Below are 20461 nucleotides of genomic sequence, written 5' to 3'. Positions count from 1 at the left end.
TTTACGAACGTTTGACAAGATTTGTGCGTTAAAACAATTTTGTTTTATTTATATCCACGCAATTATCTGTATTACAAATTAAAGACAGTATCACATGAAATAAATACTTTTTAAAAAATATTAATGGCCTGTGTATTTGTATAAAAATATCCAATTTGACCTAAACGGGACTCAACCGAATGCTTGTGAACGCAACTCGAGCTGTTGCGAAGGAGTTGCCCCTCTCGCAACAGCATCAAATTTATGATCTCTCTGGGAGGAATATTCGGTATGTGAATTTTCGAACAAAATGAACACGTTTTGAGTCCTTCTGAACAAGTTGACCATGCGTTTGTGAGGCCCTGGCTAATCCTCCACGGATGGGTCTGGTGGTGCCTATCGCCTGAGACATCAGTTGCATTCCCCGGCGAGACGCAGACGGGATGGGGGAGCGGTCGGACCGAGCCCCTCTGCTGGACTGGGAGGAGATTCCGTCCGCGGAGAAGCCCACCGGTGCGGACTCCAAGGACCGGCTTTCGAGTCCGTCCAACAGCCTCGGAACATCGCCGGTGCTTGGGTGGAGCTGCGGTCTTGGGGTTCCAGACGGCTGCGGCGCCCCGCCCGCGACCTCCATCACCCAGTCGGGAGCGGACGGAACACTGCGCCCCGACGCGGTGGAGCATCCCTCGGATTCAGGACCCGGGGATGTGCCGCTGGAAGACCGGATGGTGACGTGGGAGGAGAAGGACCAAATCGTGTCTGTTTTCGTGGTTACCTTCAACACTAGAACAGGTGGGACATCAAATATGCGACACACAACTAGCAGACACTTCATTTTGTACACCAAATATATATAGAAAACTGCTTTAATGCTCACTTTTATTTTATTTCATATAACCTAATCAAATCACTTCTATTTCCACAAAATGACTGCATTGAGACGACAATCTGCCTGCATCCATGTCTCAAACAGGTGTGGCCCTGTTTTATGACCTGGCCTTGAATATACAAAACCGGTGATGTTTTGTGACTTCAACGCTGTCTTGTAGTATTCTATGGCTTCTTGTGAAACAGTATCGCCAAGTTAGCTCACTGATCCACAGAAATAATGAATAAATCAGCAGCTCATGCAAAGGACAGCAGGGACACTTGGCTGATGGGCTCGGACCCCATTTTGGCAGAGGACAGTGGGCGTAATAGAATTTTCCACAATGTAGTTACGGCAAATCTCAGCTCATTTAAAGCCCAATTATTGTCCAAAGGAAATGAGTGAGGGATGAAAACCAATAATTATGCTGTTCAATTTATGATAGGCAACATGCTGGAGTGGTGTCTGCCCAAGGATATGGACCTGGAAGGTGTGGAGTTCAAAGCCATAGCCAGCGGCTCCCACAGAGTTACCACAGATTTCATGTAAGTGGTTGTCCATTTCATTAACAATTTTTTAGTGTTAATATTTTATTAACAGTTCATTTATATTTGATTACTTATCCCTTTTGTACAATGTACATCATAATATCTATTGACTAAGTGCAATTCGTATTGCTGTTTGTTCCTCTTGGCAAAATATGCCGCCAGTCCAGGAAAAAAAAAGACAAATAAATAAATAAAAAAGCAGCTCAGCCATCTGTCCGTGCCATCACTTCCATGTTTCAAAGGCTTTATCTGCCTCTCCTTTGCCCCCTCCCTTCCACGGCATGCCCAGATACTTCCGGAAAGGCTCCTACTTTGGGCTGGCTTGCTTCGCCAACATGGCTGTGGAAAGCACGGCGGAGCGCGGTGCCCGGATGAAGTCTGTGGGCATCCTGTCGCCGTCCTACACTTTGCTCTACCGCTACATGAGCTTCCTGGAGCACCAAGTCAGGTAGCTGAACTCATTAGTTTCCTTATTTTTCCACAAAACACCATTTGGAGTAGTCTGATTCCTAAACTCATGCGCTTTACTCATCAACTTCTACTGCTGTTTTCACAAAGAGCTCCCTGTGGGTCACAAGATAGTTTACATCTCGTGAATGCCAAGCTACTTTGACTGCCGGTGACGGTTCACTCTGCTGTCACACGGCTTAGGTAGAGATTCCAAAGCAATAATATGATCTAAACTGCAGTATATGGAAGTGAAATGAGGAGTTTCTTTTAGACATGAGTAGTGTTTTGACATCTTGTGGATATCAAGACAATTTCAAATTTTGGGGTACAATTCTTACATTTTTTTAAAAAAATGAAGTCATCAATACTTGTAGTTGACCATATTGGTGTTTCAATTTAAGAGGAAAAAAATCAATTTAATAAAGTCACAAAAAAGAAGTTTAACAAAAGTTCTTCTGCCCGGCTCAAAAGAGGTCGACTTAACAATAACATGCACTAACCCAACTGGCCTCCAGACAATTATCTGTGGCCGTTTAAATAAGGCAGGACTCGCTTCAATAATAATGATAATAGCTTGATAAGCACTGAACGTCAGTCTAAAACATTCAGCAGGGCCGAGAATGAAAAGTGGTATATGGCAAAATGGATTTTGGCAAGCGGCTTCTTTTTTTGTATGTGTTAAAATGTATTTTGGTATGTGGCATTTTTTGTAAGCCATGCACGTCCATGCCATTGACAGCTATGCACGTCCCAAAAATGCTATTTACAAAAAAAAAAAAAAAAAAAAAAAGCATTCCAAAAAAATGCTTTATGCCTTTTTTGCCTTATGCCAAAAGCCATTTTCCTACATACCCAAAAAATGCCACATTCCAAATTCCATTTCGCCATATGCCAAAAAAATGCCACATACCAAAATCCATTTTGCCACATACCAAAAAAATCAACATCCCAAAATCAATTTTGCCATATACAAAAAAGGCACATACCAAAAATGCCTTATACCTTTTTTTCGCCTTATACCAAAAGCCATTTTGCTACGCACCCAAAAAAAATGCCACATTCCAAAATCCATTTTGCCATATACCAAAAAAATCCACATACCCAAAGTCATTTTGCCACATGCCATATACCAAAAGCCATTTTCTCACATACCAAAAAAATACCACTTACCGAAATCCATTTCGCCATATACCCAAAAAAATCCACATACCCAAAAAATGCCACATACCAAAATCCATATTGCAGTATAAACAAAAGCCACATACCAAAAAATGCCGTATACTGTACCTTTTTTGCCCTATACCAAAAGCCATTTTGTTGCATACCCAAAAAAATGCCACATACCAAAAGCCATTTCGCCACATACCATAAAAAATACCACATACAGAAATCCATTTTGCCACTTGGAAAAAAAAGTACCACCTACCAAAATCAATTTTGCCGTATACCCCAAAAAATCCACATACCAAAAAAATGCCACATACCAAAAAAGAAAATGCTTTATGCCTTTTTGCCTTATGCCAAAAGCCATTTTCCTACATACCCAAAAAATGCCACATTCCAAAATCCATTTTGCCATATGCCAAAAAAATGCCACATACAAAAGTCAATTTTGCCACATAAAAAAAAAAAAAAGAACATGCCAAAATCCATTTTGCCATATACAAAAAAGCCACATACCAAAAAAATTCGTTATACCTTTTTGCTTTATACTAAAAGCCATTTTGCGACATACCCCAAAATAGGCCACATTCCAAAATCCATTATACCACATTCCAATATATAACACATACCAAAATCCATTTTGAAATATACCCAAAAATCAACATACCAAAAAAAAAATCCCACATACCAAAATCAATTTTGCCATATACAAAAAAGCCACATACCAAAAATGCCTTATACCTTTTTTCGCCTTATACCAAAAGTCATTTTGCTACGTACCCAAAAAAATGCCACATTCCAAAATCAATTTTGCCATATACCAAAGAAATCCACATTCCAAAAGTCATTTTGCCACATGCCATATACCAAAAGCCATTTTGCTACATACAAAAAAATGCCACATACCAAAATCCATTTTGCCACATACCAAAAAAAATAACACTTACCGAAATCCATTTCGCCATATACCCAAAAAAATCCACTTACCCAAAAAATGCCACATACCAAAATCCATTTTGCCACATACAAAAAAGCCAAATACCAAAAAAATGCCTTATACTGTACCTTTTTTGGCCGATACCAAAAGCCATTTTGTTGCATACCCAAAAAAATGCCACATACCAAAAGCCATTTCACCACATACCATAAAAAATGCCACATACCAAAATCCATTTTGCCACATAGCAAAAAAAGTACCACCTACCAAAATCAATTTTGCCGTAAACCCCAAAAAATCCACATACCAAAAAAATGCCACATACCAAAATCCATTTTGCCATATACAAAAAAGGCACATACAAAAAAAAATGCTTTATGCCTTTTAAGCCTTATGCCAAAAGCCACTTTCATACATACCCAAAAAATGCCACATTCCAAAATCAATTTTGCCATATACCAAAAAAATAAACGTACCAAAAGCCATTTACCAAAAGCCATTTTGCTACATACAAAAAAATGCCACGAACCAAAATCCATTTTTCCACTTACCAAAAAAATACCACTTACCGAAATCCATTTCACCATATACCCAAAAAAGTCCACACACCCAAAAAATGCAACATACCAAAATCCATTTTGCCATATACAAAAAAGCCACATACCAAAAAATGCCTCATACTGTACCTTTTTTGGCTGATACCAAAAGCGATTTTGTTGCATACCCAAAAAAATGCCACATTCCAAAATCCATTTTTCTATTTACCTAAAAAATCCTCATTCCAAAATCCATTTTGCCATATACAAAAAAGCCACATACCAAAAAGGGCCTTATACTGTACCTTTTTTGGCCGATGTCAAAAGCCGTTTTGTTGCATACCCAAAAAAATGCCACATTCCAAAATCCATTTTGCCATATACCTAAAAAATCCACATACCAAAAAATGCCACATACCACAAGCCATTTTTGCCAATTACCCCAAAAAATGCCATATGCCAAAAGCCATTTTTCCATATACCAAATTCCACTTTTCGTTCTCGCTCTCTCTCAAAACATTTGCATATGATGAAACCAGAGGTCAATTTCAGCACATCAAATTGACACGCATCTCCACCCTGTTTGTGTTACACTGCGGTAGGGATGTCATTTTTTTTCCCCTGAATGTGCTGTTTTTTGACCCAGGCTTCAGCTTCAATCCCCTGGTCACTACTCTCCCTTGGAGGCCTTCTACGAGGACAAGAGGGCACTGCTGCTTCCTAGCGGGGATGACGTGGTCTCAGTTTGCCCCATAAATGTCTGGGGGGCTGCCATCAACCACAGCATGCACCCGGAAATGAAGGTTCGGTTATTTAATCAGATTTTTGTGTCAAATAAATGGTACATTTATATGTCTGGGATGTAGATTACCCACCCGGCGGGTTGCATGTCCCAGTTCATCCGCTTCTTCGGCGAGCAGATCATGGTGCTATGGAAGCTCGCGCTGCTCCGGCGGAGAATCCTCATCTTCTCCCCGCCGCCCGTGGGCGTCGTCTGCTACAGAGGTGCGGGGGAAAACATCTGGGCTTTTACGGCTCGTGTTTTATGACTCCCATTCCTCCTATTTCTTAGTATACTGCTGCTGTTGCCTGGCAAACATCTCCATCCCGGGGGTGGGCGCGGCCGTGCCCGAGTTCAGGCCTTTCTTTTACGTCAACGTGGCCGACATCGGCGCTTTGGAGAACGAGCTGTCTTACGTCGCGTGTAAGCGCGCAATCTTAACGTTTGACGCCGTCTTGTGAATTAGCCGATTTAATTGCGGATACGCAGGCACGACCGAGAAGATCTTCGAGGAGAAGCGCGACCTGTATGACGTCTATGTGGACAATCAGAACGTCAAGACCTACAGGGAGGGTTTGAAACCGCTGCTGCGCATAAGCAACGCCGACCGCGAGAAGTATCGCAAGCTGACGGAGCAGAGGTACGTTGGGAAGAAATAGACGGAGTTGACAGATTTTGATTGTGTTGTTTGCATTGAAACAGGAAGATGCTGCTGTACTCTCAAGAGGAGAATGGTGACTGTGTATCCAGTGAAGAAGATCTCTTCATTCTGTGAGTTTTACAGGCTTATTTTCCAAATATTTGGAATTATTGTATATATTTGTCAAATATTCACCTCCGTGAATTTGGCCCCACCATCAATCGTTCCTGCTGCTATTGTTTGAGATATTTACAATTCTTTCATAGGTCAATCTGAGATCAACCAGCCCACCATATTGTTGGCAAAAAATTTAATCATTTACGCTTCGTATGTGCTGTCGTTTTTTTATGTACACTATTGAGATAGTAATTTTGAGTGATGACGTCACGGATCCCCACATTTATTGCAAAATGGTCCCATTCGTTTATGTTAAATGGCAAATGAAGAGTACCTATATAGTGTATTTATCTAGTTACCATGTCCAAAGCACTTTACATTAGCACACGTTTACTTAGGGCTGCATCTATCGATTATTTTAGTGGTCGACTAATCTATCAACTAGTTAGTTCGAATAATCGAGTAATTGGATTAGTTTACATTTAATGTGTTGCAGAATAAATTTGAGGAGATCCAAAACATAGACTTGCTAAGATTGAAATTTCAACGTTAAATGTGAATACAAAGTATTGATTATAATAAAGTTACTGTATTTCATCAAACCATGCAGGATTAAAGTTTCATTTAAAAATAAATTAAAATACCTGAGCTTAGCCTCAAACGCTATAAAAAAGGATTTAAGTACAACAAAAGAACAATTAGCTAACTTGCATAGCAAAAGTCCGCTAGCTTAAATGCTATAAAATGCTGACGTTTTTTATTTTATTTTTTTACAATTCTCTTAACAAGTCGTTCATCCACATATTCACATAAAAAACTGTTAAATATATCTCTAAATTACGAATGCATTAAAAACACAAGTTGGTCTTAACAGGGAGCGGCTGAATTCCGCCATGTTAGACAAGTTATGGCATATTCACTGTTGCCACTAGAGGGCAGTGAATCCAGCCAAATCAATAAAACTAAATACAAACACTTTCAAAACAAACCATTGCAACTAGGGTTGTTCCGATCATGTTTTTTTGCTCCCGATCCGATCTCTATCGTTTTAGTTTGATTATCTGCCGATCCCGATATTTCACGATCCGATTGCTTTTTTTTTGCTCCCGATTCAATTCCAATCATTCCCGATAATTTTTCCCGATCATATACATTTTGGCAATGCATTAAGAAAAAAATGAATAAAACTCGGACGAATATATACATTGAACATACAGTACATAAGTACTGTATTTGTTTATTATGACAATAAATCCTCAAGATGGCATTTAGATTATTAACATTCTTTCTGTGAGAGGGATCCACGAATAGAAAGACTTGTAATTCTTAAAGGATAAATGTGACTTTGTATATTGTGACTAAATATTGCCATCTAGTGTATTTGTTGAGCTTTCAGTTAATGATACTGCAGCCATTTAACTTCTGCCCAAATGCATGATGGGAAGTGCAACCATGACTGTGCGTAGTGGTACCAATTGATATATCTTCTCTGCGTTGGGAAATAACAGAGGGTGTTAAGAAAATGGTCAACTACTACTTTTCTTCCCCACATTGCCTCCCACGTTATTTTTAATTGCTGAGAGAGGTATTGTAAGGCTTTAACCACATAAAAAATGGCTCCAAAGGCTGTCAAAATTCTCTCTACTCATTATACACTGCCTTTTATCGCTATCTATAGGTAAAACGGCATTTTTATAGATTGAACGCGACAATGCGTGAGTGGGTCATGCAGCGCATGCGTTAATTATTTAACGTGATTAATTAAAAAATATTAATTACCGCCGTTAACGCAATAAATTTGATAGCCCTACTTTAAGCTAAAACTACTCTGGATGAGTGTAAGACATTTTGTCTGTCACGTTAAATACAATTAGAAAACGATTTAAATAAAAAATATAAATACATTAAAAAAAGGCATGTCCGATATTTTTTTGCCGATTCCGATACTTTGAAAATGACGTGATCGGACCCGATCGATCGGGACCTCTTTAATTGCAACGCAAATCTAATTAAACAAATAATCGAAGCAGCAAAATTTGATTCGAATTACTCGAGTTAATTGATTAATCGTTGCAGCCCTAATATTTTATGTCAAAGTTGGCCCCCCATTAGACGCAAATGTATATAAAAATGTCACTCGTTTGTGCATGTTTGTGCTGTCATCGTTTTTGAGATATTTACAATTCTTTTATAGGTCAGTCTGAGGTCAACCAGCCCACCATTTTGATGACTAAGAATGGTGTCAATCGTTTGCGCTGCTATCGTTTTTAATATATGGCGGAAAACACAGACAAGGCTACAAAAGCAGTTTCTGCTCTTGCACCCCTCTTAAAAATAAACTGCTGTATTTTAAGCCAAAAGAACTATTGTGTTTGATAGAACAATATGTCTAGATGCTTTCATAGCAGATTAATGGTGCAATAAGCCCCCGAACTATTTTTAATTTGTCCGTTTTACCCTGTAAACCCCCGTTTACAGATGTCGGCGCAATCGCTTTTGTTTCAACCTAGCCATAAAAAGAAGGTAAGTAATCGTATTTATTATTCGAAATGTCATTTTTTGCTTAGAATCATTAATTGATGAAAAAACGACTTTAAAAAATTAGTCACTCCTTATTTTAAACTTTTAAACAAATTACATCACAATGAAAAAATTGGCGTCTGTAAAAAAAAGTCCAGGATATCTACCTCATAACTATCGCTTAATTGTATTTTTTTTTGTTGCTGTCGCATTTTTCTCCGATATTTAGATGATAATCGATCCAAACAAAGAAAAATTGAAAAAAAAAAAAATTTAAAAGGGTAAATATATGAAAAAGAAAGTCTCGACCACTCCTTGATGTCTGCCATTTCTGCATCACGACCCTTGTTATATTACCATGTTTCACCCATAAAATCCCCCCCAAAATCCAGCTGTGGCCATTCACAGCTGTGTCTTGACACTCAGTGATACATGCTACATGGAGTTTTTGGATCGAAACAAGGTAAGTACGCGATAATATCTCATTAAAGTCGTGGTGTCTGTAATTCTGCTCTCGCGTGCTCTCACCTCCAGATAAGGTTTTGGTGTTTAAAAAACATTTAAAAAAAAAAAAAAAAAAACTCCTGTTCAAAATTTTTCTTCCCCCAGAAAATTGAGATTTTAAGCTTTCCAACAGTGTTGTTAATCTTACTTTAAAAAAGTAATTAATTACAGTTACAAATGACTTCTCCCAAAAAGTAATCGCGTTAGTAACTCAGTTACCTGAATGTAAGAGTAATGAGTTACTTGGCAAAGTAACTGGTGATAATTTTCATGTTTTTTCTAAAAAAAAAATAAAAATAAGAACGGGTCACACAATGTGAAGTTTAAAGGGTTTTTGGGACAATTGGCCCAGCGCAATTAACTTAACTAGACACAGGGGTATTGCGGATATTGCGAAAACTAGATAGTAACCTTTGCTATGTGTGGAAGTCATTTAATGTTGTGAATCAGCCGTTAAAGTTGTTAAAATTGCTCCCGCTATTGCATTAGTTCCCTTCTGTCTATTTTCGACATGTGTAAGTTTCAAAACTGTTTTATCATTTAAAGATTTAAGTTAAGTTTTGCCAATTTAGGAGCATTTTAGATAAAAAGTTACTTAGGTTCGCTAGGAAGGTTCTCTACAACAGAGCCTTCCAGAGAAGTCTACTGCTTTAAGATGGCGGCTGTTACTAACGCATCTAGTTCTTTATTATACATGTTGCTCATGCGGCCGTGTCTGTCATTTGCATCTAGTTCTGTATATATGTGATATCTACTGAAACATCACGTGGGCGTAGTTTGTAGGCTATCGGCGACAGCCAGGTATTATTGGAGCCACCTAGCATAGTAGCATCGCATTTGCAACGGTGTCACACTCCCTTGCCTCCTCCCCACTACTTCATTAACAACACTGATTTCCAATGATATCTCACATATTCATATAGGACAATTTTGAAATTTGGCCAAATTGGGGGTCTCAGAGCAGAACTTCAAGTCAATTGAGTGTTTTCCACCATATTCATTTAGACATTAATTTAAACTGATGACGTCATGCAGCGTAAAATGAGTAGAGTGAATTTTGGCAGCCTTTGGAGCCTTTTTTTAATTGGCTAAAGCCTTACAATCCCTCTCCCTCCAATTAGAAATATCATGGGAAGCAAGGTAGCAATTGATCTTTTTCTTAACACCTTGTTATTTCCCAGCGCAAAGAAGATATATCAATTGGTAGCACTACGCACAGTCATGGTTCCACTTCCCATCATGCATTTGGGCTTGGCTACAGTATCATTTACTGAAAGCTCAACAAATACACTAGATGGCAATATTTAGTCACAATATACAAAGTCACAAGCCTTTCTATCCGTGGATCCCTCTCACAGAAAGAATGTTAATAATGTAAATGCCATCTTGAAGATTTATTGTCATAATAAGCAAATACAGTACTTATGTACTGTATGTTGAATGTATATATCCATCAGAGTTTTATTCATTTTTTTCTTAATGCATTGCCAAAATATATATGATCGGGAAAAATTATCGGGAATGACTGGAATTGAATAGGGAGCAAAAAAAAAAAAAAAAAAGCAATTGGATCGGGAAATATCGGGATCAGCAGATACTCAAACTAAAACGATCGGAACAACCCTAGTTCTGGTAAATGAAGAGTATTTATATAGCGCATTTATCTACATGGTTACCATGCCCGAAGTGCTCTACATGCCAACCCATTGGGGGCAAATTAGGGTTCAGTGCCTTGCCTAAGGGCACTTCGACAGTGGGCAGTCATAGCCAGGAATTGATCAGTCACTGACCCTTCGATCCCAGCGTCATCACTCGAAATTTATATCTCAAGCCCCCTCTTTACTGCTAAATGGACCCGATGATTTGTCTTCAAGGTTTTTTCTAGAGCAGAACAACCGAATTTTCCAGACCCTGAGCGAGGTGGCGGCCAGTCCTGACCCGACGCTGACCGCCGAAAGCGTTCGAGCAATGGGTCTGGACCCGCATGGCGACCGTCTCTTTCTCCTCCACTTGCTGGAAATTTATGGTTTCGACACACTGCTGGTGTCCGACCAGCTTTGCTGCAGCTGAGACACTTGCTTCCAGTCCAGAAATATCCGCTTGATTTTCGTTTTAGAGTCTCTCTCCGGTGCCAGTGGGTCAGCAAAATCCCCCACAGCGGAGACTGGAGGCTTTGTGACATAACCAGTAAACAGCCTGGTAAAAGTAGCCTCCTGTAAATACTATTGTTTTTCAGGTGAAAGCCTATTTGAAGCATTTATGTACAAATCACCTCTTCATGTGAACTGTCGTTTTAACTGTATTCAAAGGATGGATCCTATTTGGGGTTTTTTTAGCCGGAGCTGAGACCAAATTGCAATCTTTTCTAAAGTGGCGTCCGTGCGGACTTATTTGCACGCTGCCAGCTGAGCCTCTGCATACAATGTCCAGTTGGGGGTTGAACGCTAATCCAGACAAGCACATGCCTGCAGGGAGGAAGCTAAGTCATTTTTTTGCTTGTTCAGACTGGCAGCTAAAATCTAATTTTTATCCCATCCCTATTGAAACTGGATAGCTTTTTTTGTAGTCACAAAGCACAGAAATCTGATTTTTTACTGTCAGCGACAGTACTCTGCTGCCACAACAATGTGTCTATAATGTTGTCCAGATCCGATTTGGACACTTGGTAAAAGTAGTGTGAACAGTCAGTCCTAAAAAACAGATATGCCTGCAGTCTGAACGTAGCCTTAACATCAGATTTGGCGTCATGCAGGCCACAAAAATAACATTTGGTGTCCAAGTGTGACCCCCCAAATGTGATGTCATCAGGTTTAAGTCCAGTGTTTTCGTGTAGATTTTGAATGACAAAATGAATGTGTTTTTTTTAAAGTCATTCCATCTCATGTTAAAACCTTTTATTTATTTTACTGTAAACCATTTCAGAAATAAAGTACTCCACTTCCTGTGAGAAAATACACGTTGCCTATTTCTAAAGAACAATTAATTCTTCCCCGCTGGATTCGCTGGTGCAGTCATCAGAGCCCGTCACGGCTAGTTTGAGAGCAGCCAACCAGGCTTGTTTGGTGTCCGTGTCGTCACAGGTAAAGGTATGGTTGATTTTGGATTGTCTTAAATTGAAGTAGGAATGGTCCTTAGAGGGATCGTTGATGGTGTAGCCCAGCAGAGGAATACTTGAGAGGGGCTTCATATCCTGGAGAGTTTGATGGAGTCAACTTCAAGTCATTGTTTTGTTTGTTCATGTGTTTAATAATTACCTGTGGAGCAGCATACAAAGAGAGAAGCTGAGGTTCTGTTTTGGTAAGGACAGCCCAGACCCGCTGCCATGTTTTAGGATTGTCGCCATATTGCAGGAATCCGTTGATGACACAGGAAGATGGATAAGACTCCAACTGAGAAACAGTTTGAATTTTAACAGACATGTACTGTATATGTAGATTTACTGTAGATTGTTCCACCTCAGATGTCGGCCTCTTGGTGCTCCCCGCTCTCTGTCCCGTTAGAATGGAGTAGCAGGATTTGCACACCTTGTTCAGCTTGTTTCCGTCGTATGCCAGTGCCACCTTGTTGTCGGAGCACTTATGGCACACCACCTAGTGGGGACGCCCCACGTTAGAACGAACTGACGTGGAGTTTACCTGACGCGGAGTGCGCGTTTGACACTCACGCAGCCACAAGCCCGACAGTGATGTCGCCGTCTGGTCAATGCGTTGAAAGGCTCCTGGCACTTCATGCATAAGGTCACTTCGTTGTCACGGATCCAGCGAGGGGCACGTCGACCAAGTTCTTCTGCCTAGTAGACCAGATCCTCAACCAAGTGATCTTCCATTATATACAGGTACTCTCGTACTTACCGGTTCCTCTACATTTAGCTCCTTTGACGCGGACTTGAACGTCTCATTTTTCTTTTGGAATACGTCGATGGCGTCCTGGATAACCTGGAGAACAAGAAGCGTATCATTTCTCCAGGTAAGAATCGCAAAAAAATAAAATGTCAATACCTTGATCCAGTCATCTCGGTCCTGTTCAGAGCTAGAAAGAGTTAAAAAATACATTTAAGCATTAAATTGAATTTGGAATGGAATTTTATTATCATCGGGATCATTGACAATCATTGACAATTACAAAATGTGATATGATTTGCCCGAAGGAACCGAAGACCAAGGCGGACGGGATGAAGCATATGCTTTATCAGTTTCCCGTCCCCCATACAACTAAAGACGCACATTCAGGCATGGAACATACATCAAAACTGTACAATAACACAATCAACAATCTGGGTTTAGTAACATAGCGTCCTGTCAAGCAGCTCGATTAATTTCAGGGCGTACAAGGTTAGGGCTTTGTCATGTCCCTGACATTTTTGCATCTGTTTGCTGTGGAACATTTTGTTGTGGCTATGTGTGTTGCAAAAGTGATTATTTCTTATCACAGCTGGTGTGAGTAGCGACTGAAAATGGTTTTCTTGTAACAATTGGCGCACACAAAGGTCACTGTAACAGTTTCATTAGACATTAATGTATAAAATCAAACAACATGCTGTACATATTTTATCCCAAGATGAATGTCTCCACAACGAAAACATGCTGATTATTCGTTTTATACAGTATCTTTTCCATATACTCAGTAAACTAGACATTTGAATCAGGAGCTCGGTAGACACAGCAGATAATTATGTTTTTACATATATAAATACCACACCAAAGTAGTTTTTAAAGATATACCTGGCTTGCAGCTCAAGGGTTTTCTCCTTTCCCGACACCTGGAAGGCGTACGGGTGGTCCTCATTTGCAGTCTCCTGCACCTGCATGCCGTCCACTCCTATACGGCAGCGCACCGTAAAGCGCTGGCCAACCAGGCTGAACTTTGGCGTACAGCACAGAAGAAAGTTGTTGAACTGAAAGACAAAAGACCAACGTGACTGGCAAGGAGTTCATGGGCAACCCTAGTGACCAAGCCATTCTCAGACTGGATTCCTAGTTTTGTAGTACCAGAAAAAGGTGGCGCTCCATTGCCGAAGTGTTCCTCGCGGCCAGCTTGACCAGACGACCCTCTCTGAGAAATTCGTTGGTGGGATTCACCACTTCTTCCTCGCCGACCATTTCGTAGATCTCCAGCAACCTCTTGATGCTCTCCTACGTGAGACAAAGTCATTGTGCCTCGTTCGGCATCTAAAAATGTCTATAAAGTGACATACAGCTTGGTGGACGGCACTGTTTGAGTGGTTGGCAGCCATGGAAATTGTCTGCAGGGATTCTGTGCAGAGATAAACAATGATTGTCCAAACAGATCTACTGAATATGTAGTCGCGATACTCACTATGAGCAAACTCAAAGTCTGGGTAAGTGGGTGGTAATTTCTTTACGTAATCCCTAAGCAGCAACTCGTAGCGAGGAATTCTCTGGACCGGTTCCAGCATGTGATGCTGCAGAGTCAGGCTGCCACACACTTCCTGACTCTACATGGAAAATGGATTACTTGAAACTTGGTATTCCACTGCCGACATTTTTCTGATCCTACCTGGATGTCCTCAATGATGTTTCGGAAAGCAGAAGAGCGCTCAGTCCATATTCTCACCAGCTCCATGGCCTGGTCAAAGTTCCTGACGTAGTCGGCGTACATCCTAAGGAAAGGGGCGTGCTGCAGGAGGACATTGCCCAAACCTGGGCGCTCATGCCTGGATGAGATTGACACAGATGATGACAATCTAGAATCATCAGTGCCAAACCACGAGTATCAAGAAGGTTACATCACAAGACTGACCAGTGTGCAATGCAGTCCTCAAGATCAGGCAGCAGGAACTGGCTGTGGAAGGAGTAGATGGATGAGATGTTGGAGAAGATGTTTCGCACCACTTCGGCTGGAAAGGAGCCACGTCCAGCTTCGTCAGTTAGGCGCTGACAGAAAATCTGAAACGGGATTTGTTTAAATATCTTAACGGCGTGGTCCAAACCGTACCAACACTGACCTGGTCTAAGAGGTGGAGGCGAGCCACGTAGGCCCTCTCTGTGTGTAGAAGTTCATTGGCTATTTTGAACAACTTCTGCTCAGTGTTCTCCTCCTTTACTTTCTCTGTAATCTTCTCAACTCGCTCCTCTCGTTTGTCCTCATGAGCAGCCTCGGCCCATTTGCAGGAGAACCTAGATCCTGCACGGATCTTGGCCCCTGGGATTGGATCGGTTTCCCGTCGAGGAGAGACTTCCTCCACGGTGCAGTTCATTCCGAGGTCCACTGGCGCCTTGACAGGGGACCTACTACGTTCTGGTTTATCCGACGGCGTTCTGCAAGAACACACTGAGTTACTTGTAATTCTAAGTTGGACTAAATCACGGCGGACTAACACTAACCTTTCGTCTAAGTACACAATCAAGTTGGGAACACTTAAAGATTTCCCTGCATGCTTCTCTTGCACTAAATTTTTCTCACTTGGGATCTTGTGCAAACCGAGCCAGGATTTGGAGGTACTCGCAGGGCTGTAGCTGCCCATCTTACCCTGAATAGGGCTAGGAGTCTTCAGTAGTCCCAAGAGAGGGCTTCGGTTTCTCGGGGACAACTTGGCAGGGCTGTGGCCTCCCTCCTTTAAGGGGCTACAATTGTGTATGCCTCTCTTGCCCGGACTCGGGGACCCCAACGTTGGACTGCTTGCCAATTTTGGGATCTTCTGAGAAGGTGACAGCCTGGCGGGGCTTACACACGCCTCATTTGGAAAACTCGGGGACGTGTAACAGCAAGTCACTGTGATTTGAGTCTTATCTTCATTCAATTGACGTGGTGGGAGTAACCTGGATGAAGACGACGATCCTGTCGTCATTGGACTCTGGAGATGCGCAGGTTTGGGAGGCACTACGAGAATTCAAATCAAAATTACTAGTACTAATTTGACATCTAAGCGGACTTGAGCTCACCTTGTGGCTTGTAAGGGCTTCTCTTGGTTGGGCTGGTCTTGCTGACTTCATGTTTGGATTTAGACGCCGATCCGCAGGTCTTGTCGCAAGAGCCTTCACAGCCACATTTCCCTAATGAAATGCACATGCTAACCATTACGCTGTGTCGGGTTAAACTTGTTAAGAAAACAGTGAAACTGACTTTGACCCTTTGCTTCAGAACATTTTGAGAACTTATTGATGTTTTTGAATCAATTCGATGTTGCGTTTAAAACCTCGAGACAAAACTTCAAATCAGCAATATGATTAACAGGCAAACAAATTTACTGACCTCGTTTGTTGCGATCATTTTCCTATGACGTCATCTATAATATTCTTAACGTACATGGGTAAAGATTACATTAGTAAAGGCTAATGCTACTCGCTCCCAAAGGCTTTACTGAATACATCGGTGCCTCAACTATGTCACACTTCTGCTTTCTCACTTCTGTGTTGCCTCACGTTGTTATTGACCATGTCAGCATCTGAAAGGGTGACATTTTCCACTGCAAATTACATTTAAAAATCAATTTCCAGAAAAATAACACATTATGGAGGAAAGCTCCATTTATTTTCTCTTGTGTAGATCCAAGTCATAGTTGGCATTGTTGACTTAAGTCTATCAGTACCATCAGAGCAAGAATTAGACATTAGGCAGTAACACGAACTCTTCAGCAGAGGAACACTGGGCCTTTGTGAGAGTATGTGTGTCGCTGTGAGTGTGATTGTCAAACAAAAAGCAGCAAAAGAGCGAAGTCCAGGCTGAATCAGGGGAAAGGGATTTGTCTCAATAATCCAACAGGCACCAATTAACACCATTTACAATGCATGTCGGCGCCGAGAACACATGATGTCATTGTGTTTGGAAATTGACAGAACAGCAGCAATTTGAGGCTATTTAAAAATTTAATGGGTTCTACGGATTGTGACATCAGTTGTTAATTAACGCCTACTCAGAGTTGTTAATTGACTCAGTGATTGTAAAAGGCAGATAAGCATTTTGTATTTTTTCGAGTTCTAGCGAGTTATCCGCATTTTTTTCCAGTTTGTGGAGCTCACCTGTGTGGGAATCCGGTGCAGCACCTTTGGCTTTCCTTCGGACCGCCACACGTCTAAACTCTTCCACCTCCCGGCTGCTGTTATTCAGGGTCAAACTGTTTCTCTTCTTCAAGTCAAACATGGCTAAAGTTCATCAACTCGTTGTCTGATTGCGTCAAGGAGTGAGAGGAGGCCGAAAGATGCAGTGTTGAACGTGGGATTGGGGGTGTGTCAGTAGTTAATTATAGAGGCGGGGGGCTCCGTTTGTTGCCTGCTATTACCGCAAAACGACTTTAGATGGCGCTAGAGTGATTTTTCTGAAGTTTTGGTTGTTGCTTGTGTGTGTTTACTCTTTTACGCCGCGAGATGGCGCCAAAGAGACGCAATACAGAATGACAAACAAAGGGTAGCAGAGGGGCGGGGAGACAGGCTGCCAGTGGCCGGCGCATGATCACTGCTGCTCGGCGAGCCAGCCAACGACAGCCCGCACTACTGTTCTCATTTTCCGTTCTCCTTTTTCCTTCCCCTCTTTTATTTAGTTGCCTTGTCAGCCACAAAAGATGTCAGCCAGGCCCGGGTTCTATCGACAGGAGCTGAATAAGACGGTTTGGGAGGTGCCCGAACGGTACCAGAACCTGACGCCGGTCGGCTCCGGAGCCTACGGTTCAGTGTGGTGAGTTTTTGGGAGTGTTTGTGCGAAAGGGGCGAGGCTGCAGCCAAAAGATGCCTGCATCATCAAAACTCAAGCTGTATTGGCCATGTTTTTCATACAAAATTAATGATCAAGATTGCGTTCAATCATAAAAGTCATCTTTGCATTCCTCACCAATGGTGCATGTATGTGCTAGTTCGATCTAATGGTTGCTATGGTGATACCCAGCCCTGACAGCATCAATTAAAACAGATGAAGACATAATGGCAGATTCCATTCTAGGCGTATTGTAGCCTAGGGACAAAACTGGGATTTTTACAGTATGAGCCATTTTTTACGGTTAATAACGCTACAGACTTTTTATTTTCATGCCGTGTCCTCATAATGTGTAATTTCCCCGTTTGTTATTTTCTTCAAAGTGCAAATCCGGTGCTCGCGATTGGGTGACACGATTAGACTTCCTCTTAAATTGTTGCGAAAGGCATTTGACTCACGATTTCGACTCTTTCGCAAGACTGTTTGCTCACCTTGAACATTTTACAGCAATGTACAGTGGGGCGAATAAGTATTTAGTCAACCACTAATTTTGCAATTTCTCCCCCTTCAAAATATTAGAGAGGCCTATAATTGTCAACATGGGTAAACCTCAACCATGAGAGACAGAATGTGGAAAAAAAACAAAAAACAGAAAATCACATTGTTTGATTTTTAAAGAAGTTATTTGCTAATCATGGTGGAAAATAAGTATTTGGTCAATACCAAAAGTTAATCTCAATACTTTGTTATATTCCCTTTGTTGGCAATAACGGAGGCCAAATGTTTTCTGTAACTCTTCACAAGCTTTTCACACACTGTTGCTGGTATTTTGGCCCGTTCCTCCATGCAGATCTCCTCTAGAGCAGTGATGTTTTGGGGCTGTCGTTGGGCAACACAGACTTTCAACTCCCTCCACAGATTTTCTCTGGGGTTGAGATCTGGAGACTGGCTAGGCCACTCCAGGACCTTGAAATGCTTCTTACGAAGCCACTCCTTTGTTGCCCTGGCTGTTTTTTTTGGGATCATTGTCATGCTGAAAGACCCAGCCACGTCTCATCTTAAATGCCCTTGCTGATGGAAGGAGATTTTCACTCTAAATCGCTCGATACATGGCCCCATTCATTCTTTTACACAGATCAGTCGTCCTGGTCCCTTTGCAGAAAAACAGCCCCAAAGCATGATGTTTCCACCCCCATGTTTCACAGTTGGTACGGTGTTCTTCGGATGCAATTCAGTATTCTTTCTCCTCCAAACACGAGAACCTGTGTTTCTACCAAAAAGTTCTATTTTGGTTTCATCTGACCATAACACATTCTCCCAGTCCTCTTCTGGATCATCCAAATGCTCTCTAGCTAACCGCAGATGGGCCTGGACGTGTACTGGCTTCAGCAGGGGGACACGTCTGGCCCGGCAGGATTTGAGTCCCTGGCGGCGCATTGTGTTACTGATAGTAGCCTTTGTTACTGTGGTCCCAGCTCTCTGTAGGTCATTCACAAGGTCCCCCCGTGTGGTTCTGGGATTTTTGTTCACCGTTCTTGTTATCATTTTGACGCCACGGGGTGAGATATTGCATGGAGCCCCAGATCGAGATAATCAGTGGTCTTGTATGTCTTCCATTTTCTAATAATTGCTCCCACAGTTGATTTCTTTACACCAAGCGTTTTACCTCTTGCAGATTCAGTCTTCCCAGCCTGGTGCAGGTCTACAATTTTGTCTATGGTGTCCTTCGACAGCTCTTTGGTCTTGGCCATAGTGGAGTTTGGAGTGTGACTGACTGTGGTTGTGGACAGGCGTCTTTTATACCGATAATGAGTTAAAACAGGTGCCATTAATACAGGTAACGAGTGGAGCCTCGTTAGACCTCGTTAGAAGAAGTTAGACCTCTTTGACAGCTAGAAATCTTGCTTGTTTGTTGGTGACCAAATACTTATTTTCCACTCTCATTTGGAAATAAATTCTTTAAATATCAAACAATGTGATTTAAATTATTTTTCCCACATTCTGTCTCTCATGGTTGAGGTTTACCCATGTTGACAATTACAGGCTTCCCTAATCTTTTCAAGTAGGAGAACTTGTACTTTGGTGGTGGACTAAATACTTATTTGACCCACTGGTGTTAGTGTCTGTTCTTGCTGTATTATAATTTATCTTTAAAAGCTGTTTAATTTAGTGTATTTTTGTACTTCATAGTGCTTCAACAATTAATCGATGAATTCGAGTAATTCAAATTCAATTTTGCTGCTTTGAGTATTCGTTTGATTAAAGTGGCGTTTTGAAAGTGTTTGCATTTAGTTTTATTAATTTGGGCGGATACACTGTCTCTAGTGGTGACCGTGAATATGACATAACTCATTTCACGTGGCTGAATCCAGCTGCTCCCTGTTAACGCCAACATAAGCTTTTGTTTGAGCTATTTTTTTTAATGCATTTGTCATTTAGTTTATAGGTACAGTATATTCAGCCATTTTTTGTGAGAATGTCTGAAAACCATTTGTTAAGAGCATTGTTAAAAAAAAAAGTTGACATTTTGTAGCATTTAAGCTAGCAAAATTTTGCTTTGTCAGTTAGCCAATTGTTCTTTTGTTGCGCTTCAATCCTCATTTATTTTGTATTCAGTTTGAGGCAAAGCTCAAGTATTTTAATTTTTTTCTGTTCCATATCCATTTACTCAATCATTCGAACTACTTCGTTTATCGATTAATCAACTACTAAAACAATCGATAGCTGCGGCCCTAGTTCTTTACAATAGGTTTTGCGTTTTCCTTCATTGG

At 41.2% G+C, this 20461-nt stretch overlaps 3 protein-coding genes across 4 annotated transcripts in view; 2 read left to right on the top strand and 1 right to left on the bottom strand.

Annotated features, from left to right (window-relative positions):
• The first annotated feature begins 197 nt into the window (after window positions 1-197).
• On the top strand, window positions 198-12250 carry LOC130927728 (DENN domain-containing protein 11-like). The gene is made up of 9 exons (XM_057853715.1): window positions 198-771; window positions 1293-1392; window positions 1685-1843; window positions 5129-5285; window positions 5349-5487; window positions 5555-5686; window positions 5753-5903; window positions 5966-6034; window positions 10919-12250. Exons 1-9 carry the CDS (start codon window positions 423-425, stop codon window positions 11112-11114), a joined length of 1452 nt encoding a protein of 483 aa, XP_057709698.1. The 5' UTR covers window positions 198-422; the 3' UTR covers window positions 11115-12250.
• On the bottom strand, window positions 11905-17223 carry LOC130927727 (FYVE, RhoGEF and PH domain-containing protein 4-like). 2 transcript variants are annotated; one of them, XM_057853713.1, is made up of 16 exons: window positions 17024-17223; window positions 15947-16057; window positions 15389-15884; window positions 15010-15322; window positions 14805-14950; window positions 14562-14718; window positions 14361-14499; window positions 14239-14297; window positions 14033-14176; window positions 13766-13938; window positions 13043-13073; window positions 12896-12979; window positions 12709-12834; window positions 12500-12634; window positions 12299-12433; window positions 11905-12234 (listed from the first exon to the last, which is right to left on the bottom strand). In XM_057853713.1, exons 1-16 carry the CDS (start codon window positions 17142-17144, stop codon window positions 12013-12015), a joined length of 2592 nt encoding a protein of 863 aa, XP_057709696.1. In that variant the 5' UTR covers window positions 17145-17223; the 3' UTR covers window positions 11905-12012. The 2 variants fall into 2 exon arrangements, with proteins under 2 accessions (XP_057709696.1, XP_057709697.1); XM_057853714.1 differs by lacking the exon at window positions 17024-17223 and adding an exon at window positions 16257-16391.
• Window positions 12834-20461, top strand: part of mapk11 (mitogen-activated protein kinase 11) — a 19937-nt gene continuing 12309 nt past the window's right edge. Inside the window, exons 1-2 of the mRNA XM_057853716.1 lie at window positions 12834-13010; window positions 17542-17675. Of these exons, the coding sequence (XP_057709699.1) occupies window positions 12963-13010; window positions 17542-17675 (182 nt within the window). The 5' untranslated portion in view covers window positions 12834-12962. The remainder of the gene's footprint in view (window positions 13011-17541; window positions 17676-20461) is intronic.

The sequence above is a fragment of the Corythoichthys intestinalis genome, chromosome 13, assembly GCF_030265065.1.
Source record: "Corythoichthys intestinalis isolate RoL2023-P3 chromosome 13, ASM3026506v1, whole genome shotgun sequence".
Classification (NCBI taxonomy): Eukaryota; Metazoa; Chordata; class Actinopteri; order Syngnathiformes; family Syngnathidae; genus Corythoichthys; species Corythoichthys intestinalis.
Note: the sequence above shows the minus strand (reverse complement) of the source record. Positions and strands in the feature narration are given on the sequence as shown.